At 39.5% G+C, this 24,531-nt stretch overlaps 1 protein-coding gene and 1 pseudogene across 20 annotated transcripts in view; one reads left to right on the top strand and one right to left on the bottom strand.

Moving 5' to 3' along the window:
- The window catches only part of GRIP1 (glutamate receptor interacting protein 1), a 585,894-nt gene that overhangs the window by 24,983 nt on the left and 536,380 nt on the right, over window positions 1-24,531 (bottom strand). For all 20 annotated transcript variants that reach the window (XM_036238016.1, XM_036238017.1, XM_016148483.2 and 17 more), the window contains 5 exons: window positions 23,551-23,696; window positions 14,029-14,173; window positions 11,132-11,271; window positions 10,763-10,957; window positions 87-243 (listed from right to left, as the gene is read on the bottom strand). In XM_036238016.1, coding sequence (XP_036093909.1) covers window positions 87-243; window positions 10,763-10,957; window positions 11,132-11,271; window positions 14,029-14,173; window positions 23,551-23,696 — 783 coding nt within the window. The remainder of the gene's footprint in view (window positions 1-86; window positions 244-10,762; window positions 10,958-11,131; window positions 11,272-14,028; window positions 14,174-23,550; window positions 23,697-24,531) is intronic.
- On the top strand, window positions 22,151-22,269 carry LOC118614818 (annotated as a pseudogene).

Below are 24,531 nucleotides of genomic sequence, written 5' to 3'. Positions count from 1 at the left end.
TATATATCACTGGACACACAGGTTCAAGTCTGGCCCGAAAGACAGCTTAGCTGTTGGGACGGGGCCACAGTTAATTAGAACCTTACCCACTGACTGTGGACCGGTCCCAGTCGTCACTGCTCAGTCCCACATCTGGGTAAGTCTGGCTTCGAGGCTTAGTGACTGGGGACAAGCTGCCTCTCTGTTTTGAATTTCTCCAGTCATAGGTGTTGAAGTTGTATCCCGAGGCCTGAAAGCCAGCGCCTGAAACAAATAACAAGGCATTGTATTCTGTTTCCGAGAATGCCTAAAAGACATATGTTTAGTAACGTGTCTTTTCCTGTGGTTTCCGTTAGTTTGTTCAAGGGCGGGGGGCTGACTTGAACTGAATTTGAGATCGTAAAGGCCATTGAGATAATACTGGTCTTACATTCAAAACTCATCTACACATATAATCCCAATCAATTTTAACAACGACCCCAGGTAAGACCTTGAGACCTAAGCAGGAGAAGCCGTGCACTGGGCCTGTGCTTCCTACGGCTCCTGTCCTGCTCTGTCTAGGCAAGAAATATATTGGTCCGGGGGTGTGTGCCCAGCAGATGTGTATCCAACCCTTTTTAGAGCAAGTTTCATAACATCAGAATCCTGAATTTCCTGCCCGTACAGCCCTGTGTCCACCTCTGAGCTGTGTGAGGGCTTCTTACCCAAGTGTGTTCTTTCGAGAGTGGAATTTACCATCAGATGTGGGTTCCAGGCCTCAGAAGTGGCCAGGGGGCTGCTGGTTCCAGGGGTGTGGACAGAGCTCGGATATGCAAGCTGGGGGGGCATAAATCTTAGGGATGGGCTTGAGGATTACTTAATTCAATGAGAAGTGACATTGTTAGCATGTAGAGGGGTTGAACAACAACAACAGTGAACACATAGTGGGTCCTTATTATGCACCCGGAACTTCATTGAGTGCTTTATTTGTAAACCTTATTTATTCTTCTTGTCTTTGAAGGTAGCTCTATTATTATTTTCATTTTACAGATGAGGATACTAAAGGCTTAGAACAGTGGTTCAAGTACCTTGGGATACTTGTAAACTCTCCTGGGGTTTCCAGTCATAAATTTAGGAGAATACGTTTTCAGATTCTCAAGTTCCATACGCACATCTTCCCCAAACCAACCTTGCCGAGAAAGTACCAGGAGTCTGAGATCTGTCAGTTCTCCCTCTCACTTCCGCTTTCACAATTATTTTCTGCCACGTTACCAATGAATGACATTTCTTATCCATGTCAAACATTTTAAAAACATTAAAAAATTCCCAGGTGCTAAACCAAGGGATAGTTTGGGAAAGCCCAGCTCCCCAGGGGAAAGTCTCTTGAGGAGGAGGGCTTTATTTCAACCAGGAACAGACTCTTGGCAAGGCTTTTACCCTCTCTCATCCTCTCTCAGCTACCTCTCTGCATCTTAGAATTCAAATTCAGAAGTATTGGGAGGTGGGCACATTATTATGTTTATTTGAGTTCCAAACTGAAGACTTGACTTCCTATCTGACAGGGTGTTGAGGCTGATTAACTTTAAGGGAGAGACAGTGAGGAATAGTTTTGGCAATTAGGTTATATAATGGACGTTTTCTACAAATTTGAGCTAGCTTCTTGGCTTCATATTTTGACAAAAATTTATTTAAAGCATATTGACAACAAACTGGAAATTCTAGTTTTTGCAAGTATTTAAATATTGGCAGAAAAAAATTTAGATGAAAACTTTAATTGTGTGATGGGGTATGCAGTTTTCCAACATTCTCTTGGGGGTTTCAAATGGGAGAGCAGGGCCGTGTTTCAGGCCTGACTCTATGGCTTGTGTGTAACCACCATACACAGCTCCAACCACCACTGCAGGTTGTGACCCACTGTGTGTGTGTGTGTGTGTGTGTGTGTGTGTGTACTGGGTTACAACATAACATTTATTTCTTATAGTGTTTAAAAACACTTAATATAGCAAACAGGTATAGCCCCCCATTTTCACATACAATTAAATGACTGGACCACGTAAGATGACTGTCTCCATGGCACCCCTACTTTGTCTTCCTCATTCTCATTCCCTCCACTTGTTAAATCTTATAGCATTATAGGACCTTGAAATTATTTACAGCCCAGAGAAAGCAGGAGTATCAAGGATTATGCTCTGATCAAAAGGATTTGATCTCAAGAACGCAGGGGAATGCTCACAGCCGCAGAATGGAAATATTCTATGAATCTTCTGCTTTAGGAAACCAAGGATTAGAAATCTTTGGAGCAGAGGAAATATTTACAATTCAATATCACATTTTCTTTCCTGGATAAATGCAGGAGTGTGGCTAGCCCATCGGGAAGAAGTCTGGTGTGATGAGTGTGCAATTTTCTGTCAAAAATGGTGAATTAAGGGAACCCACACAAGTCTCTTCTGAAGGGGAGTGAAGGGTACAAACTGTGTCTCTCAAAATCTTAGTTTCCTATTTATAAAATAGGGATAGTAGGGAAAGAGGAAAGCCTCGGCATTATTAATTCAGTAAACATTCAAGTGCCTCTGCACTATATGAGATGCTGAAATACAAAGATAATAAAATTATATTCCTGTTCTTAAAAACTTGCATGGTTTAACACATGTATGGGATGAAGGAAAGAAGACAGTGAGAGTTCTGATAGCACGAGGGAAGCGCTATCCTTTTAGTCTATACACACTGACATGGAAAAACAAGAGACCTGTTGGGGGTCAGAATGCGGGCCGTGAAAGGTGCCAAAGGAAAGGTGGCACGTAAGCCTGGAGTCAGAGGATAAGCCAACCTTTACTAGTGCAGGTATTGGGTAAGACGGTGCAGGCCCAGCAGCGGGGGCTGCGAAGGCGCCGTTAGGGTGAAACCCGCTCCCCGTCGTCACGTTCCATCGGTGGGCTTCTCCTTCACTCCCAAGAAGGGAGCAGCACTCCAGGAATATGCTGGTCCCTTGTATCACCTGTACTATTTATCCCCCCCCCCCCCCATAGGAGGAACAGTGATTGACTTAATTGTCGAGCTTTGGAAAAAGAACACTGGGCATGTACAGGTGGCCCCTTCGTGGCTTTCTCTGGGTTCATTCTCTCCCACCGTTGCTGCACTGTGAGACAAGCAAAACTGGGTCCCACTCATGCGGCTCTCTTGAAGTGGGGAGATCAACATTGTGCAAAGTTAGCTGCAACCCACCAAAACATCCAGGTTTCTTCCTTATCCTTAGTACTGGATTACCAGCTCTGGGGGTGGACGTATTACTGCTCAGGATAAGACAAAATCTCCTAGCCTTTCTTGAAGTTAAGTGTTAACTATATAAAAACATTCTGGTTTTATGCTGAGTGAAATAAGTCAGACAGAGAAAGATAAATACCATCTGATTTCACTTATATGCAGAATCTAAGGAACAAAAAAGAACGAACGAATCAAATACAGACTCACAAGTATAGTGGACATTTTGGCGATAGACGGAGGAGAGAGAAGCTTGGAGGGACTGGGAGAATGTGGTGAAGGGTTAAAGAAGTACGAATTAGTAGTTGATAGATGGTCACGGGGATGCGGAGCACGGCAGAGGGAATGCAGTTAGCATTAATATGATGGCTAGGTAGACGGTCAGGGGAGGGAGGGAGCAATTGGGGGGACTATTTTATAAACTATGTAGATGTCTAACCAATGTACTGTATACTTGAAACTAATTTAAATGAATAAATTTAAAAAAATAAAAAATAAAAAATTCTGGTCAATGGTATGTAAATGAAACTTTTGGAAGGCACCTTACAACCTTCTTTTTTGCTGCCTGGAATGTAGATGAAATATCTGGAGCTGTGGTAACTATTTTAGACCATGTGATATGCCCTTGGACCGAACCGTAAGGATGGAAGCCGAGAGATAAGCATAGTAGAGAATAAATATTTAAGAGCATGGGTCCCTTATGATGCCATGAAGTTTTATAACAGCTCTGAAATGCCTACTTCTTTATGATTTAAGACACTAATATTAGGATTTTAAGTTCTAGTCAGCTATACCAAATTCAACTGATATGCTGGATTAGTTGACTTTGTAGATTTGACTTCCCTCTCATTTATGGCTCAATGTCTAGACTTTGGTTGGGGGTAGGGAAGTAACAATCTTAATTCTGGCTGTACAGCCAATCTAGCTTTCCTAGCCACCCCCACCTCCGAAAAAAATCAAATAAAAAAATGTTGATATTTTAATCCATAGCTTACTGCAATTTTTAGTTTTCAACTGCTTCGGAATTGATCAAGGAAAAGATGGATAAATCAAAACACCTACTGCAACCAAGGACCAAAGCTTGTTAGAGAACAGTGAGAAGTTCAAGATGTGTGGAATAAAAGGTATTGCAACGAAGTTTTAGAAGAGACTGATAAAGTCATTAGTGATGAGATCACAAAAAACCCTGCGTTTTAAACTCAGGACCTTTGACTTTATCATTTAACAAGAGAGAACCATCAAGAGAGTTTTTCTTAAAGGGAGTAGTAAAATTAAATTTAGTTTCTAAAGATCATCGATAGTGTGGAGTAGTAAGATACTTAAAATAAGATGAGTGAAACATAAGAGACGTTATTAGGAAGGAGGAAGATGCCTGGGGCCTGGTGACACCATGGGGCCACCCATCTCCTCCGGGCTCTTTCCTACAGCAGGAGAAACACACCCCTCCACCTTGTTTAAACATCGTCATTTGGATTTTCTTTTATATGTAGGTGAATTCAGCCCCTAACTGATGCAGGTGGATGACATTATTATGATTTAAAATAGGAAATATCTGGTGGAAATTAAGTTCTGGTAAAGGCAAGCCACAGCTGAGAAGTTAATAGGACCCAAGGAATATCCCTTTACACCAGGAATCAAGCTTAAAGCCATAGAAGAAAAGGAATAAATGAGGCAGCCCAGGTGTGAGAAAAATCAATTGCCAGAAATTCAGATTTTGTTTTTACTGAATGATGCTATAAGCACAGAAAATTAAATTGGAGGTATGACATTGGAAACTAGATTCTAAATTCAAAATTGATAAAAGAAACAAATTCAAAGACAAGTAGTTTTTAAATTAAATTGTTTTGTTTCCTAAATAGTTATTCTTTTTATTTAGAACTGAAAATCTTTTTCTTCTCTCCTCCTTCCTTTTCTTTTCTCTCCTTTTCTCCTTTCTTTCTCTTTTCTCTCTTTCTTCTCCTCCCTCCCACCATCCCTCCATTCCTTCCTTCCTTCCTTCCTTCCTTCCTTCCTTCCTTCCTTCCTTCCTTCCTTCCTTCCCATCTAGGTTTTAATATCTGGCCTTACACTTTGCATCATAATGTTAGGTATGTTGTAGACTGAATTAGATCTCTGAAATTCATATGTTGATGCTCTAACCTCCAATATGACCGTATTTGGAGACAGAGCCTTTAAGGAGGTAATTAAGTTAAATGAAGTCATAAGGGTGGAACCATAGTCCAATATGATCAGTGTCCTTCTAAGAAGAAATGTGGGTACACATGAACACGAGGCACCAGGGCTGTGTACACACAGAGGAAAGGCCACGCGAGGACACAGCAAGAAGGCAAGAGAGGTATCTAGGCCTCAGGAGAAACCAAACCTGCCAACATCTTGATCTTGGACTTCTAGCTTCTTAAACAATGAGGAAATGAATTTTTGTTGTTTAAGTCATCCAATCTGTGGTATTCTGTCAAGCAGCCCATGTGAACTAATACAAGGTATAAGATTCAGTCTAGATTCCTTTCACTGAGAGCAATGTTAAGTTTTATTCATTTGCATAACGAAAAATAGGTCCTCACAGCCTGTAAATGCTAATATTTGCTAACTGAGGAAAACTGCACTCATCACAGCTACTGTGAACGGGGTAAGTTTTGCTAGCCCGGAACACAACTTGGGCTCTTATGTCTCAGAATCTCTTGCAAATTTCCAATTCAGGAAAATGTCATCTCATGCAAAGATAAGCAATAATTTAAAAAGGACTGGCAGAAAATGTATACCATGTTAATTTTAAAAAAAAAGAGAGAAAGAAGAAACAAAAACGAAGCAATAGCAGATGAAGGCTACTCATGAGAAAAAAGGCTGTCATGGAACAAATAATAAATATAATCAAATACATCATCTCAAAATTTAAAAAATACAAACTGATACCATCATCTCTATAAAATAAGAGATCGAAGCAGAGATAAGAGAACTCAAGGAAAACTGGTGAAGGCAAAACAATAGGAGGAGGTGAAATATAAGCTTGTAGAGACCAGAAAAGAAATGGAGGAGGGAAAAAAAACCTTCCTAAGGGGAAGAATACTGCTAAGTCTCTTACTCTGTGCTACTCTCTGTACGCATTATGTTGTGTCTCTTAACTATGTGAAAGGGCAGTCGGACTCTGACCGCATGTGTTGGTGTCTTTTGTCAGTCACCATCATCTTTATGAGAACTACAAGGAAGCATGGGAACAAATGAGTCACGCGCGCAATTCAAGCCATAAACAGAACGACATCCGAGGACAACGAAATAAAGTTAATCAAATTAAAAGCGAAAAATTTATTTTTAAAAACCGGAGAGGAACTAAAAAATAAATGCAAAAGTCAGTTCGTTGGGGGGAAAATACTAAATGAAAATAAACCAGTACCAATATAATCATGGGAAAAGAGAATAAAAACACAAATACACAAATAAGGAACAATGTTGGCGATATAATTATAGAAACCTAGAAAATAAAAAATCAAATAAGAGCTTAATCATATGCAAATATATTTGAAAACCTGGATAAAATAGATTTCTTTTTTTCCTTGAGAGAATACAATTGATCAAAATGACCTCAGAAAAAATCCAGTAACCCTACTGGGTTTACATCCAAAGGAAAATTGATATCTCTAAGAGATATCTTTATTGCCATTGTAGTATTATTTATAATGGCCAAGATATGAAAACAACCTAAGTGTTGACAGATGAATGGATAAAAATGTAATGTGTGTATATATATGTATACACACACACACGTACATTCAGATACATATGATGGAAAATTATTTAGCTATAAATAAAGAAATCCTGTCATTTGCAACAACAGAGATGAACCCAGAAGACAATATACTAAGTGAAATAAGCCAGAGAGAGGAAGACAAAGACTATGTAAGCTCACTTATATATGGAACCTAATAAAACAGTCAAACTCATAGGAATAGAGAGTAGAATGTGGTTATCAGGGACAAGGGAATGGGAGAAATAAAGAGATGTTGCTCTAAAGATACAAACTGTCATAGATGAATAAGTTCTAGGGATCTAACGTACAGCATGGTGACTATAGTTAATAATACTGTATAGTATTGACCTTTGCTTAGAAAGCAGATCTCGTCTTACACACACACACACATACACATAAATGGTAACTATGTGAGGTGACAGATGTGTCAATTAACTCGATGGCAAGAATCATTTCACAATATGTATGTATATCGAATCATCACATTATATACTTTAAATATATACAACTTTCTTTGTTAATTATACCTCAATAAAGCTGAAAAAATGAGCTCGAAAGAGAGAAATACTAAAGATTATGATAGGACAAGACAAAACATAGCTACTTGAGTTGACAGTCAAGAATTGCAGACATCACGAAATGCTCACTGTCCATGAGAATGAACGAGTCCAGGTACCACCAATTTGTAAGTCTCCTCTTACATTGATTGACCTTTGCTAAAGCCCAGGAAAGCAATCAGAGTTTTTTTCTCAGAGTTAGAAGGCAGAATAAATAAGATAAGGGGGCCAAAAGCATATGATTTTGACAAGGCAGAAGGGCATACATATAGAGAATGGAAACTGAAAGAAGCTGACCCAGAGACAGACTAGAAGTTCGCATCCTGGAGCTACATAGTAGAATTGAGAGCCATCCCGTTGTGAGACTTCTTTGGGCACATGCCTTCTTTCTCTATCAGCTTTGATCACTTCACTCGTTTCCCCTTTTCAGTGATTTCACACCAGTGGTTAATTGTCTGGCTCTTCAGCTGGGTAACTTCTTCGATGAGAATAAGTTTAATGTTTCTTTTCCAACATGGTATGCCCAGTGTATACTGGCCTTATATTGTGCCGGCCATTACATATTTGCTGAGTGAATGAATAAATGGGGAAAGCTTAACATTTTTGGACAAGAAGCAGAGAACAATAAGTAATGTGGCTGCAGAGACATCAATTCTTGGCTCAAAGAGGTGCAATATCCCCGTAGGAATGGGGCAACTATTGAAGACTTAAAGGTACAGTGAGAATGTGCAAAGTCTGCCTGGGAAATGGTAGTGCATCTGCTGAGAGGCCAGAGAGACAGATTGGAGAGAGAATCTACATCTCACAACATGAGAGTTAATAGGAAAAAAGGATAGTTCTACACCTTGCTTTTAAAAAGTCAACTTTACAAGCACAATCTGCAGCAATCTGGTTTAACTCAATATTATAAGTAAGGGACTTAAACTAGACTTTGAGATCTTGGTAAACAATAAGCGCAAAATGCATGACAGATAGGATGTGACCATCAAAATAATTATGTTGAGATAGGCTGCATTGATAGGTTCTACAATCTTCAATGATGAAGGTGACAGGCTTGAACTGCTCTGGGCTGTGAGGCTCTTGTATGAGTTTCCTTTCTGAGTGCTATACTTTAATAAGTAGAGTTAAATTTGAACATATTCAGAAGAGAGGCCCCTAAGGATGATAAAGATATTCAAAAGTAAGTTATGTGAAGAACAGTTAAAGCAACTGGGGCTATTTTGCTTAGAGAAGGAAAGACTCAAAAGAGACATGACAGCTGTCTGAGGATCTGAAGGGCTGTCAAATGGAAGAGACGTTAGTAGTTCCTAATGACCTTGAGGATGTAGACCTGGCACCAACAGGCAGAAGCTTCAGGCAGACGGATTTCTGCTCAATACGAATAAGGACTTTGAGCTGCCAGAACTCCATTCATGGCGATGGGAGAGCTGCCTCAGCAGTTAGGGAGCAACCTGTCACTGCAGGCATTCTCGCCCACGTGACTGCGTGCAGCGAGGCTGGCCATGGCGTCCAGGGCTGCACTGGATGTCAGACTAGCTGACTTCTAAATTCTCTCAACGTGGAAATCCCGTGCTCAACCAGCCTTTTGACAGACATGTTCGTTAAAAGGATCACTTGGACTTAGTTTTGTGGAAGAGCTTTGTAGACACGGAAGTGTTTTACAGATATAAGGTACTGGTACTCTTTCCTCATCACCTTGGGAGGCTTTGGTCGATTGCCATTTTCTCTACTTTAATCTCCCTTCAACCTCATAAAGATTTTTAACTTATAAATGCCAAATTTAATATTATGACTATTCCCTATCTACGTCTTCAAATTTTGAAAATGCTTCCTAAATAATAAATGATTCTTCATTTTTCACTATTTAGTATGCTGATTGTGGTCCTGATTCTATGGTGTGAAGGGATGGAGGAGCTAAGTTCTCACATGCCACCTGATGGGGAAGGTTTCATTAAGATCAATAGCATCCTCACAAAAGTCTGTGTATCAGAAAAGTCTCCACATTAATAAACAATAAATAAGCAAGCACATTAATAAATAAACATCGGAGACTACGTTGATAAAATTTGATCTATGTTCTTTATCCAGAGTGACCTCTGGTGGTCCAACCGACTCTCAGGCAATGATAATATTTGTTATTTGGTGGCATAGCTAACTTGTCACAAGGTCTTATGACTTGGAAAAATTGTCAGATAAGTAAAATTCCAATTCTATTTTGGGTGTTCAAAATATTTTCTCTACTAAACTCCAATATCATCTCTAACAAGTAATGACTTGACAGCTTTGAAACACTTCTTTTTTCTCCACTCTTCAGGGGATTTAACAGAGTGACAAAAGCAAAGACAAACTGAGAGAAAAAAGAAGGGGAAACTGGGAAGAGAGCAAATTAGAAACACACTCTCCCAAAAAGTAGTTAACCAAGTTACAAAGCAATCCTCACACCCAAACGTGTGTTCTCCCAAATGTTTGTGTATTTTATTCTCTAATGGACTTAAATCTAGGGCAAAAGAGATTTGGAAACTAGAATTTATACAAGGCAAGAGTGAGAAAATAATGTTCAGATAACAAGAAATACAGAGATTTTTTTGTTATACTTCTCTTTTGATGCTGTGTAGCATTGGGAAGGAAAAAGATTTTTTAAAGAACTTTTAGTTTATACTCTATATTCGGTCTAACATGTTCTGTGTTTATATTCTGTTAATGAGGTTTAACTTTTAATGTAGGTTATACTTTCTTACATGAAGATCATGTCTGAGAAGAAAAATCTACCAAATACTTTTATGTAATGTGATTACAACTCTCTAATAATGAGTATTCAGGGAAACCCCTACGGGTTTCTATTAAAAGTCAGGAGGAGGCAGGAATAAATGGGCTCACAAATCATTCTCTTATGCACATTGTTAGCATTCCGCAATCCATCTTAGTGGAAAGGTTGCTAAAAAGGTAAGACAATGGTACCTGTCTTCAGTGAACCACTTTATTGTATGGCTAGCCTTATATTAATCTATGGCGGACTGAACACTTGGACACCAGTAGGTCTGATGGGGGGTCTGCTAGTATTTGATAAATGTTCATGACTTATCAGCATTAAAAAGGAGGAAATGCAAGGCCACTATAGTGAATGTATTCTATACAGTTACGGTGACGTGTACATAAGTGAAATAAAAATATTCTTCATAGAGTGGATCTTTGAGAAACATGGGCTTCAACAATGACAAACCCTCTGCTCCCTAGGGCTAGGACATACCTTGATTCCCATAGTTGGCATCAATTCCAGAGCCATCCCACGAGTCCACAGCACTGTCTACACTGGGCACAGTAGAGGGGTACATGTCGGCAAGTTTGCCTGGCTTCTGAGCTGGAGAGGGGTCCTCCTCCGTCTCTCCCAGGTCGCTCAGGTGGCTGGGAATGGGGAATTTCTTGGGACTTGATGCTGACTGGGCTTTAAAGACAGGAAAAGAATTTAAGTATTGGAGTAAATTTAAATAAAAAAAAATACCAAACATTCCCTGGCTAAAGAGTCGTTTTCCTAGAAATACACGCATAGACATTTGCACATCCTTTTGGGGAAGGAAACACACTGGAAATCCTTAATTGTGGCTCTCGACCCACTCACCATCTGTCTGTTTCTTAATTTTCAAGGTGACAGTCTCTCCTGCCATCTGTAGCAAATGGATGGCTTCACTCAGAGGCTTCCCTTTCAAGCTGCTGCTGTTGATGGCGAGGATTCGGTCTCCTATGTGGATTGCGCCAGTTCTGAAACACCAAATAGTAATAGGAAAAGTAGAAATAATCCCTGCATGCCACTGAATGTAAATTCTCCGACATACTTTATATATTCATAATAATAAAGACTTGGCAAGGGTCTCTAGAAGCCACTTCTAGCTTTCTCCTGGGCAATGTTACAAGATAACAGCATCTGCTGTGAATTACTTTTTAGTTTCAAATAAAATTAGAAAAATTGTTTTAATTAGTATTTAAAATGGACTCGCGCGCTTTTTAAATTCCAAGAAAGCGGAGTCATTTGGTATCCCTCTTAAAAATCCCAAGGAAACGAACAACGTTGGGCAGTAAGTGTAGTGATGTTTAGCACGGGGCATTCCTTCTTTCTACAAATTGAAAATATTGAACACGATCATTGCTCCAGCTCACGGGAAGTGAAGCTCAGAGAGATGGGGACAAATGCCAGACCCTGGTGTGGCAGAGCCCCTTGCTGGTGATTCCAAAGATTGAAAAAGGCTGATCTTGGGAATCAATTATAGTCATGCACCGCTTAACTACTGGAATATGTTCTGAGAAATTTGTCATTAGGTGATTTCATTGTCTGCAAACATCATAGAGCACACATACACAAACCTAGATAGCACAGCCTACTAGTACACCTACCTAGGCTATACGATATAGCCTATTACTCTAGGTTACAAGGCTTTATAGCAGGCTGCAGTATAAAATAATACAAGATTAAATTAAGCACAAGAGAAATGATGCAATCAAGAGACTCAGTAAACACCAGATGTATGAACCTGCTGACAATGTAACATGGCATACCGTTTTATAAGGAATTTATGTAAGTAGAAAGAGTATACTCTAATGATACAATGTATAGTATAGTAAATACATAAACCAGTAACAGTCATTAATTATTATCAAGTATTATGTACTGTACATAAATGTGCTATATTTTTATACAACTGGCATTGCAATAGGTTTACACCAGCATTACCACAAACATGTAATGCACTGCAATATAATGTTACCATGGCTACGATGTCACTAGGCAATAGAAAATTTTCAGCTCTGTTATAGTCTTATGGGACAACTGTTGTATACGTGGTTCATCTTTGACCAAAACATCATTATGTGGCACATGACTGTAGTGTTATGTTTGAATGCAACTCTGCCACCTACCAGCTGTGGGACCTTAGTACCTTATTCTAACCTCTCTGGGTGCCAATTTCCTTATCATTACAGTCATCTCACAGGGAAGCCCTGAAGATTAAATGGGAAGACATATGTAAAGGGCCTCGTATGCTATTTGAAATGCAGAAAAAGAAAATTAATTTATTGATCAATAAACTAATAAAACTTTGGGCTTTCCCCTTCTTTTCCCATCCTCACCCAATTCTGAACTAGCAGATTAGAATTTATAATTTGGATGTTCAGCATCTCTGTCTTTGTATGGAATCACTGGATGGGGAAGGAGTAGACTCATAGCAGACAGATCCAGGGATGGTGTAAAAATTCAGATCTGTCCTCCCGAGTTGAAGCTTGCAGAGCGGAGATTCTGCGTGCTAGCCTCCCGTTGTTCTGCTCACTTTAACTACAGTGAGTGAAGGAGTCACTGCTTATAACTGAGTGTTCTGACTGCAGCTTGCTTCTGGGGCAGTAGGCAGCTGTGCTGGGCACAGCCACCAGGGCAACGGAAGGACACTGGGTCATACAGGGTAAAAAGGGATGCTTAACAAGTCCACCAGTGCATCTAGTCTCAAAGGATTTTTTTACCTGAAAAAAAATCACCTCATTCTTTCATGAAAAATCTCCAGTTTATGAAAGATCTATCTTATAAGCCATATAACACTTAACCAGTAGCTTGCTAAATCAGATAAACATTAATCTTTTCTTGTTTTCTCCCTAACAGAAATACTTAGGACAGGAGGGAGCCTGAAGAAATCATATCACAGGTGTCTCTGTTAATATCTGAATACAAAATTCCAAAAGGGTAACTAACCCCTTGAGCAGTTCAGTGCCCATGTTTTACAGATGAAGATGTTGGATGAGCTGATTTCTATGGCACCTTGCAGCTCCAAAAATCTGCAATGTGACGTCTCTATTTTGCAAACCTCTGTCTTCAAGTGTTAGCATGAATGATGTGTGTGCATTCCTAAGCTAGGTTACTTCAGGATAGATCTAGTTATGAGGTTTGAATATCCTCACAACATACCTCAGAAAGAAATGCAGTTTAGAAGAGAGTGGGGAGGGAGTTGGGAGTGTGTGCTAAGGAAAACAAATTGCCAAAGGAACAGGTGGACATTCCAAATTACAAGATATTATTAAGATGCTACACTTGTTTCCTGAAATCTTTGAAGACAAAGACTGTGTCATCCTCTCCTGAAAACATGGCAGCTAAGGCCAGCACCTGTCAGGTAATAGAGGCTCAGTAAATTTTTGCTGAATTGAATTGGACAAGCCTTTTAACCTCTCTGAACTCTAGTCTCCCTCTCTCAGAATGAACACAATATAAATCTACCTCCAGTCAATTGTGGTCAGTTTATACATTTCTAGAGACTAATATCAACGCTAAGCCCATGACACCTTTCACTGCCTGTAAGAGGCCCCTCAAAGTCAAGTCAGAGTTCTGCCTGGGAGTTCTCAAGCTCTAAAATCAATCTTTTGTGCAGATTTGAAAAAGTCAACAGATAACCGAGCATGAGAGGGGAGCATGTTTTTGTGTGGCTGTGAGAGAGAAAACCCATATCAGACACAGATAATTGTAGCAGTTCCTTCAAATTTTACCTTTCAGCTAATCCCCCTTTAGTGAGGCTTGAAATAATTATAGGATCAAATGGCTCTTCGGTTCCTGAAATCGTGATGCCAAGGGGCCCCCCATAGCGCTTAAGCTCCACGGTGTAAATAATCGCTCCGGAACTTTCTTGCTCATCTGCAATAAATGCCAAGGAGTCATAATTGGTTACTTCAGAAAAAGCAAAGTAATAAGTCACATGTGTTCAGACATAAAATAAGAAATGCAAAAATCATCATCAAAACATTATGTCTCAAAATAATTATTTCGGGAAGTAGCATTACTTTAGCAGGATGTTACATTCTAATTAGAGAGATGGTCCGTTCACTGCCTAATGACTTATGTTCTAAACCTGTGAGTGATTCACCCAGTTGGCACTGCAGGCTCTTTAGACTGTATCTATGCCTCACACACACTTGCCCAATATTTTGTAAGTGAGCCATAAATACCTGTGGAATGAACACATGGCTGAGGAGGCAATATGGGAGGAGAGCGTCGTGCAGTGACAAAGGAATCAGGCCACGTAATTCCTATTTCCAGCCTTAACAAGCAAGCTAACTTTCAATATTCAAAAGTCGATTTTACTAAGAGTTGGAACAAACTTTAATATCCACACAGTTAAATGGGGTTTAGAGAGGTTGGCTGGGAAATCTAGAATCCCTTACACATCATTCCACCAACTGCCTTAAGATGTGAATCCTGTCGATGAATTCATGGATATTAAAACAGAGGTTTGAATGATTATCTCTCATCTGTTCTTGAGATTAAAAGCCATGTAGGCCATGTTTCAGTAGTACATACCAGGCTGGCACATGTCATGTTAATTTTCACTATTTAACATTAGTATGAAGACATTTGTGAAAGTGGTCTGCTCAAGCATTGGTCTGAAAGATGTCACGGCATGTCTTTAACATGGGTGGGTTTTTGGATTGTGTCAGGGTTGCAAATATGAAGTCTCAGAATTCAGAGGGTCTTATTTCTTTATGACTTGCTTAAAGTTTTTAAGTGTTTCTTGTTTTATTCCTGGGGCCTGGGAGCTGCGAATCGTTAAGAAGCTGTTCGATTTCTGTACCTAAGAATGCAAAGAAATGGTCCAGTAGCTACTTTAACGAAAACCGTCAGCTTTTACAGTCAGACTACCATGGCGAAGCACTAACACAGTCACATTTCTGCAATGAACAGCTGTTCATTTATGATATGAAACCCTAAAATCAGGAGGAAAAGAAAAGTTCAAATGAACAATTCAGTTATCTGTGTGTGCAGTGAAGAATCACAATGAATATAAAATGCAGGGTTTATAGAGTAACGTAGTAAGTGATGCGTCTTCTCCCACCAGCGCCTAATTCACTTCTGGCCATAGGTTGAGAGTTCTGGAATATGCACCTCGCCTCTACTTCCTTCATGCTCTCTACCCCTAAGCTGCTTCTTGCAGAGAATTAAAGACCAGCTACCACATGCTGCAATGTCTAAATCAACATCTTGGGGTTTAAAAATCTTCTATATTAGACTCAAATTTATATTGAAAGCTGAGAATCCTCTACATCAAGCCTTCAAAGCTCTTGTTTGACGATTCACAAACTCCTTCCGGTTCACAAGCTCCTTCCGGGTGTCTACATAAGCTGTGGCCAATGAGCTGAAGACGATCTGCTAAGGAGCTGCTGAGAGAAGCACCAGGATACAGGTAGTCAAAATACGGAGTCTAAATTTTTCTACACTGTGATGTATCATCACCCTTCGGAGCTGGCTTCGACATAAACAAACAGGGCATTCCTGGGTATATTACACATACTTTGCAGCCTGTGCCGCCAACTATATTCTGGATAAAAATATACGCGAGTCATTTGATTAGAAAACTCTGGCATAGTTACGTCAGTTACCACTGGGCACTCTGCTGGTCATTCAGTGTGGGTGCGTATTCAGCTGGAAAGACTCTGACCCTTCATTGTTCTCCCTTAGGGCAGGCAGGAGCATACTTTGTCAGTGGGCCCCAGGCATTCTCGATTTGGCCATCAGCTCTTTCTGTGTGTTGTGGGAAATCCTGAAATCCAGCTGCCCAGAAGCCAGACACCTGTGAGAAGTTTCAGCTGAAACTTCAATGCAGATGAAAACAACCACTGGTCCATGCAGAGCTGATCAGAGTGCCGTCCCAGCTACTGGGCAAACCTGGTTCTCATGAGCTCATTTTACAGGCAACCAGATTGAGTCTCCTCTATTATCTTTGGACAATTCTGCACCTTGAATCTTGAAGATGACAAAATAGCACCAGCAATGAAGTAAACAAGTTAGGACAGTCAGTTTTAGGCTACTTTATGTGGAGACATTTTAATTAGTCCTTGAGGCCTCACTATAACTAGAAGGCAATTGTTAGGGCACTCAGTACGTTTAAATAGTGATGGAGATGTAAATCAAGAAAATGGCAGCAACTTAATGAAGGACACATACTTGTGACCACAACCTGGTGGGAAGATGAGGGAAGAAAAAAGTGATGCTGAATTTAGATTATGACAGAAATATAAGCTTATTTCTGATTTCTTCAACAAATAAACTGCCAGAAACGAAAAAGAGAAAGGGGAGTTTTAAGAGATGTTATAACCAAAAGCAATGAGTTGATCCCTTTGGATCCTAATCTAAATTATTTTAGAAAAATAAATCTGTTTATCATCTATCTATCTATCTATCTATCTACCTACCTACCTACCTACCTATAGATGTATATTAAAATCAGCCAAATGGAAACATCGAGTGAATATTTAATATTAAGAATTCCTGCTAATATTTTAAACTGTGATAATATTTAGTTACATATTTTATATGTTAAATTCGGATGGGAGTACAGATGAAACATGATTGATTATAATAACTGTTAATGCTAGGTGATGCATGATGGTTCATTATAGCATTTCCCATATTTTTAATATACCTAAGTTTTTATAATAATATTAAAAATCAATAAAATATTTTATTAAATAATATTTAATTTAAAATTTTATAATATTTATTTAATAATAAATATTTAATTCAATAAAAACCCTATGTAAATGCCTTGACTAAACAGACGTTGAATGAGTTTGACTTCCTTACTTTCACAGGCAATGGTGGTAGGCTGTACATGTCTCATCCAGACCCTTATGAGACCCCTCAAGGCCAGGTCCCAGAGTGTCCCATTGCCACTTGCTCTAGAGGAGGACCCCATCTCAGCTCTACCCAATTTTTCATTACTATGATTTCTTCCAATATTTTTTTATTCCCCACTAGAGACCCAGCCTTTGCCTCTCTCCCTCATATTTATTTTCACCCGTGCTGCCAACACATAATTCCTTTTCTTTTTTTCCTAGAATATTTTAAAGACATAAATCTGAATACTTTACTCTATTACTTGATGCTTTTCATTGGCTCCCCAATCCCTTAAGAATAACATACAGCCCCTTTCTTTGCATGAGCTGAGCTGGAGCCTCTGGGTCGCCAGAGGGTCACACTACCCTCCCGTTCCAATCCAGCTTCCTAAATTCTTCCTCATAATCTGCAGTTCTTTAAAAAAACATCTTTCTAACATCTTTAATCTTGCACTTATTACTCCCTGTGCTCAAACACCTTTCTTCCCTTGGAGAACTTTACTCTTACTTTAAAACTTGGCTCAGATGTCTCTTCCTTCAGGCTTCCTGGCTTCTCAGCTTGGGCTGGAGGCCTTTCCTATGAGATCCTGTAGCTCCTGTATATTCTTCTAGTGTTTCTCATCTTTTTGTTTTAATTCTGGCCCTCACGCCCCAATAAGGAGAAAATTAAATTAAAATTCTCCCTAATGAGAGAAATTAAATATGAAGGAATAAGATTCAGTAAGGTAGGGTTGAGCTTTGGAAGGCCACGAACTATTGTAACGTAATATCTAAGCTTTTCTGCTCCCTGAGAACCAATCTGGGTCCCCACTGAGAAGTCCTAGTATATACTTTTCAGTAGATGTTTTAATTATCTCTCTACTTGTCTCCTCTGTTAGAATAGGATCACCTTGAAAACAAAGACTTTCATCTTCATATCCCCAGAGCCTAGAACTATGTCTGGCTCCAAGGACACTTCAGATGCCTGAACAAATGAGTGAAGGGATGAATGAATGTTAATATTAGCATGCAGTCACTGGTTCCAAGGGAAGAGGTCTCTAAGGGAGCTTGTGAATCATCCACCTTGCTACTCCAAAGTCTAGGTCCCTTCTCCAAAGTGATGCAAACCCAATCTGGCTCATTCAAAGTGGGAGAATAGGACCTGGGCTGCCACTGTGGGAACCAACAAACCTAGAACACCCTCCCTTCACATTCCCAACAGTAGTTGAGTCAGCTTCAGGCTGCACTTCCAAATCCATCTGCCTTCTCGGGCTACAGCCCAACTGGCACGTGGAAAACCCTGAAGCTTAGGATGAGGGTGATAACTGCCAGTTATGCTCAGACCATTTCGGGAGTGGAAGTGCTCCAAGACAGTCTCTCTTCGAGGCTGCTCCAGCTTGGAAAGCTTAGAAAGGAGCAACTGGAGTGTTTAACTAGAACAGGAACTTTCTGAAAAGGAGAAAACTTACAGGATCACCAGTAAGTTGCAAAGCAAACCTAACCAGATGTTAATGATATCATAAGCAGCTTTTATATCACAACAGACGGTTTACAACTATTAGGGAAAGACACGAAAGGGGGCCAGCCTACTTGTTTGTTATGCTCAGCTCTAGTTAAGAAAATTAATGGGACCACAGAACAGATGCAAAATTGCAGCATTACTTATCTGCAATGTTATTTTCCGGCTTCTGGAGTGCTGCCTGTTTAACAGAATGAGCGCTATCTGGCTTGAATCCATAATGGCAGCTGCTTCTGTGGCCGGATAGGAGACTTGGATTTGGGAGAGAGCCTTTGAATGCATAAATGCACAGGTCAATCTAAGTTCATTTCAACCGAAAGTAATGGAATGCATTTCAGAGCATGGCTACATGTCTTGAAGGGGAACGGGACTGAAAAAATGAACCCCTCGCACAAACAGCTTCCTTACTGTTGTGTGGTCTAAGCAGACCCTTCTAAATTATATGGGACAGGTTTGGAAGCCTCCATTTATCACTTCCCACAATTTCCCCCAATTCTCTACTGTTTCGCTTCAGGGTTCCTTCTTGGATCTTCAAACTCTCCTTTCTCCATTTATATTCGATCTAGATGCAATCAAGGCAAAACAATAGATTTTATTTCAAGCAGGTTACTTGCATCTTTGGGGGCCTGGGGATTGGGTAATAGACATTGTTTCTGGATCTTCAGACCCAGGAAGAAACCATTAGGCTTGACTTGATTTACGTTCCCGTGGTAATGAATGCTAGCAAATGCAAAAGCCCCTGAAGACAGAATGGTCTCTGAATATGGGGGAGAAAAATCCCCACAATCCCAAGCGTTTTGAAAGTTTTGGCGACTGTAAAATAAAGCTAAGATTGGCTTTAATCACTTCCTAAAAACGACTGTTGATAGTTAGCACCCATTGGGCCTTACTGGGTGCCACATATTATTGCTGAGCACTTCAATATATCACCTCCTCTGATCCTTAAAACAGCCATGGGAAGTAGGCAGCAAATGGTCATTTATAGATGAGGAAAATGATGCTCAGAGCAGTTATTTTTCCATTTCCCAGACTGTCAGTTGTGAACCCTGTTTAGTGTTCTTAGTCATTTCATTCTACTGCTTCTTCTAGTCTGAGCTAGAAACAGTTGATTCAGACTCTCTTGAATGCTTCATTCAATACTTCAGAAAATAACTGCAACCTGTGTTCACAGATCAAATACCATGGTCTCACTCCCCTGCTATAAGTCCTCCCCATTGGCTTGTGGGGTTAGTTCAGATGTCTTAACATGGTTTAGAAGGAATGTAATGATCTGGCATATCTTTCTACTTACCTACTACTGAGTCCTTACACATAATTTTTGCTTCAGCTACATCTGCTATTAGGATGTGCTATGCTCTCTGGCCTCCCGCTTTGCCTCATATTCTTCCTCTGATTAATTCTAGCGATAGCTCCCCCAAACTTTGAAGACTAAGGTTGTCAAAAGCATTTCCTCGAGCTTCCCAGGTACCAATGGCTACCTCCACATTCTGTTAACATTTTGTGTTTATGCCTAGAACATTCATCACGTTGTTACTTATTGATTTTCTTCTGTCTCTCCTATAAAGTGGTGACTGATTTAAGGCCAGGGATTATGTCTTTTTAATCTAAGAACTGGCAGTCCCTAGCACCGTACCTTGCACCTCACAAACACTAAATAAATACTGATTGCATGACTGAATGAAAAATAAAGGCTCGAACAACATTTGAGAATAGTTCTACCATCTCCTTGGCAAAGCAATGAAGCCAGTGTAGCTGGAATATGCTTACATTTTGAAGTACCATCTGTTAAACCCAACTTCGGTACTCCTTAGGAAACCGAGTTATACCAAGCAGAGTGATAAACTTTCTATAACTGATGAGGGAACCAGGGATGGAGAGGAGCAGAGAGTTAAGGAAAGAACTGGAAGACTCCTGGAGTACAGAAAGTCCAATATTAACATGAGCAATATTTCAGGGAGTAGAGAATACATGCTGGATATTACCATTACTGAGACAAAGGATGGCAGCAATTCAGATCACTAGCTTAGTTTCAGATGAAGCATAGTACCCAAACTCCAAAATTCCAAAATCGGTGACTGTTGCAATGATTAATACTTATTTTTCGCTTATTTATATTTTGATGAAGGATCAGAACAAATGTGGGAAGAAGCATTTCAGGATGTGATAATAATAAAAATAGTCCCCAGTTATTGAACATTGAACATCGAACATAGTGCCAATGAATATCTCGCTCAACAAGTTACAACAGCTCCCCGAGGTTGGCATCATCAGGTGCACATTACTGAAAATGGAATCGCATCTCAGATAGGTTAAGTAACTTGCCTGAACTTGCACAACTCAAGTGTGGTCGAGCTGAACTTTAAACTCAGGTCTGATTTTAACACACATGCTTTTTATGACTACAAAGTCTGCCTTGAACTAATCTATACAGTATGTCCCCCCACACCTATAATTATAGTCTTATTTTAGGTAGGTGCATGGTTTACAATGGAAGAATTCAGGGCCTTTTAAAGATTAAAAAAACTACTTAATAAGTGTGATAATTACCATAATGTTAGGCATAGGGATCATAGGGGTAAAGGTCTAAAGGGGAGAACCCGAGCTGAGGGAAAGCAGCATCAAAAGTATTATCCGGCTCTCCAAGTGCTCAGTTGTTTCTGAAACTGCTTCCAACATGTCTGCTCAGCCTGGCTTTGAAATTAGAGTGCTGCCAGCAGTGAGCTCCAAACATATTCACCTCTGGCTTGGCTTTTTCAGTTGACAAGAAAGGTAGCTGAGATCTGCTTAGCCTGGCAAATCATGCAAACTGGGGTTCCCCACAGGGCTTTGCCTCTTCCCTAGTACAGAACCTAGAGGGATACTGGAGGCTTTATCCTTCTTTTGAAAGAAATCCCTAAAAGAAAGTACAGTTGAAGCATGCTTGTAAGGAGAGGAATGCAAATGTTGGTACAGAAAATCAGTTGCTTGGAGAATAACGAGTAGAAAAGAAACTGCATATTTTAAACTGCTGGTTATAAAATATATTTGGACATAATCATCCTTATGATGATGTACTGATGGATGTAACTACCAACTTGTTTTGATTTTGAATAGGAATCATAAATACATCGCCTGGCATGAACATGAACTCTAGATCTAGCTTGTTTGATTACAAGCGATTCCAGAACTTGAACGATAATTCATTATTGGTTTAAATGGAATTATACACAGCAGAAGCTCTCTTAACCAATCTCCAATTAATCAATTTCCTGGATTAATTGTTGCTCTCCTCTGTAAATATCTACCAATGCCATGGAATGCTCCAGATAAATAGGTTTATCTTTCTAGTACCCCTGTGTACTTCTGCTTCTGCAACTGCTTAAGCTGTCAGCTTAAAAATTGAGTCAATTACATTTATTCCCAAACCTGTTTTATGCCAGTTTTACTTAATATTGTAGCTATGTAATTTAATGAATTTTACATAACCTATGAAATATGAGTGTAGTGGTTTTATAAAAAAAATCAGTCTATGGCCATGCCACTCTGAACAAGCCTGATCCTGTCTGCTCTTGGAAGCTAAGCAGGGTTGGGCCTGGTGAGTACTTGGATGGGAGGCCACCTAGGAAGACCAGGTGCTGTAGGTGTGTAAAAAAAAAAAATCAAATGCTTTGGAAAGATTCAATAAGGGCGGAGGGTCATTAGGCAAAAATCTACTGTTAATTATGTAAAGGAAAAACTTGAAAACATTGGAAAAAAAAATCTAGATGGAGTAAGTATTCAGATTGTTTTACATTTTTAAAATTCCATCGTATTAAAATAAATAAACAAAAAAGCCCCAAACTGGAAATCATAAACTATATATTATGGGTATGGTTTAGCAAAAAAATGAGTGAAAAGACTTGTAACTCTAATCAGCAGACTATGCATACGAAAAGCCTTGGCTTCACCCATAAACTGCCAAAATATCTACATGTCTATATATACTTCCTATAACTTCTCACATTAGCCAACTCTTTCAGTTAATGGACTTTTTCCCATGAGCTCTTAGGTTCTTAGAATCAGGTAAGAGGGCTTCTTAGACTGCGGTCCCCCAACCACAGCGGCATTACGAGGGAGCTTGTTGGACATGCAGATTCTCAGGCCCTATCTGGGGATAGTGGCCAGGAACTGTGTTTTAACAAGCTCTACAGGTGGTTCTAAGGCTCACGGAAGTTTGAGAAGCACTGCTCCACTGTATTCACACATTGCTGAAAGAGCTAAAAATGGATATAACCCTTTTAGAAAGCGACATGGTGCCAAACTCATCAGGAATCATAAAATTTCCTTTTTAATCTGACTCAGCAATCCTACTTCTAGCAATATTTCCTAAGGAAATTATTCAAAAGAAGAAAAGTTGAATAAAGATATCTAAGCATAAAGATATCCATGAATGTGCTATCTATAATAATAAACAATTAAAAGTGATATAAGTAAGAAGAGAAGAATGGTAAATAAATTATAGGCAGTAAATAAAGTGATAGATATTAAGGGTTTATAAAATGGTAAAATATTATAAAATTAAGTAAAAATGTAATATGTGCTATGGTTGTAATTATGTGATGTAAATACCAAGTTGAAAATGACTTGTTCCATTGTATTAGGGTGGTATTGGGAGATAATTTAGTTTTCCTTTTACAAATTAAATTATTTTACCACAGTTATAAAGATGTTTATGTAATGAAAATATCTTAATTATATCATTTAAAAGCACCATTACTTAAAATTGATACGACACTTTCAATGCACAATTTAAAAACCTTTTTAGCTAAGTAAAACTCTGAGGCAATGTCACTAGCCAGCTGCTGTATGTAAAAATCAGATCTAATATCTTTTGTGACAGATGGACAGTTAGAAAAACCAGTCTTAACAAAGGAGGCTATCGACACCTGAATTATCTTCATCTTTGCGGATTTTGAGCTTCACCAGGTCTTCACACTGCTGGAGGATCTGAACTGCATCTTCCATGGAACAGTTGTCCAGCCGAATGTTATCTATCGCGAGTAATTTATCCCCAAGTTCCAGGGTTCCAGTTCTGTTAGTAAATAAACAGCAGCACATGAGTAACGATGAGCACTTAAGCAGGCCATATAAGAAGCATTAAGCTTAATGCAGCATTATGGTAGTCTTTAGAGGGAAAGAGGTTCTTTGACTGTCTTTAAATTAAATTTTATTGACAACCCGTTCATTTTTCCCAGTCTTATTTTGGATGGCCACTGTGACATTAAAATGTGGAGTATTAAAAACATTTTTTTCTTATGCCTTCTTCTATTAGACCAAGACAACACTGCAAGCTTCACTCGGGAAATCTAAGGTTCCTGGGAAGGGAGATGAGATCTGGGGGAGGTGAGATCTGGGGTCTAAAGAGAACGGTGTCTTTATGCTTCTCTGCACTGTGTGCCGCTTTTGAACCTGGGCAGTCCAGGTTCAAAAAAGGGTTGACTGAGTAAGTGAGGGAAGTCAAGGGGGGATGGACTCAGTGGAGGTCTGAGACTTGATACTTCTGCCACTTCCAGCTGCACAGGGAAATTCACCATGGCTGCAGTAGGAAGAAAAGCTAGATCCAATGCTACCTATCTGGAGTGTGGTCACTGACAGTCTAATACTAGCTGTGAACTGCTGCAGGTCTGTTGAAAGTTTTAAAGGTCCATCATGAAATGAGAAAAATAATAAGAATGTATATGTGTTTATATGTGCACATATGTATACACACATTTGTAAAGAAGGGTATGTTTTGGTAAGAACTATTTTTATGCATTATGTCTGTGACAGTGGTTGCTAATTGCTTCCCAGTATCCACTCTCCCTTCTTCGGGATCACTCCCTAAAGATGTATGCCTAACACTGTCTTGGCACCACCCCCACCTCCCT

The sequence above is a fragment of the Rousettus aegyptiacus genome, unplaced genomic scaffold (assembly GCF_014176215.1).
Source record: "Rousettus aegyptiacus isolate mRouAeg1 unplaced genomic scaffold, mRouAeg1.p scaffold_m13_p_2, whole genome shotgun sequence".
NCBI classification, from domain to species: domain Eukaryota; kingdom Metazoa; phylum Chordata; class Mammalia; order Chiroptera; family Pteropodidae; genus Rousettus; species Rousettus aegyptiacus.
Note: the sequence above shows the minus strand (reverse complement) of the source record. Positions and strands in the feature narration are given on the sequence as shown.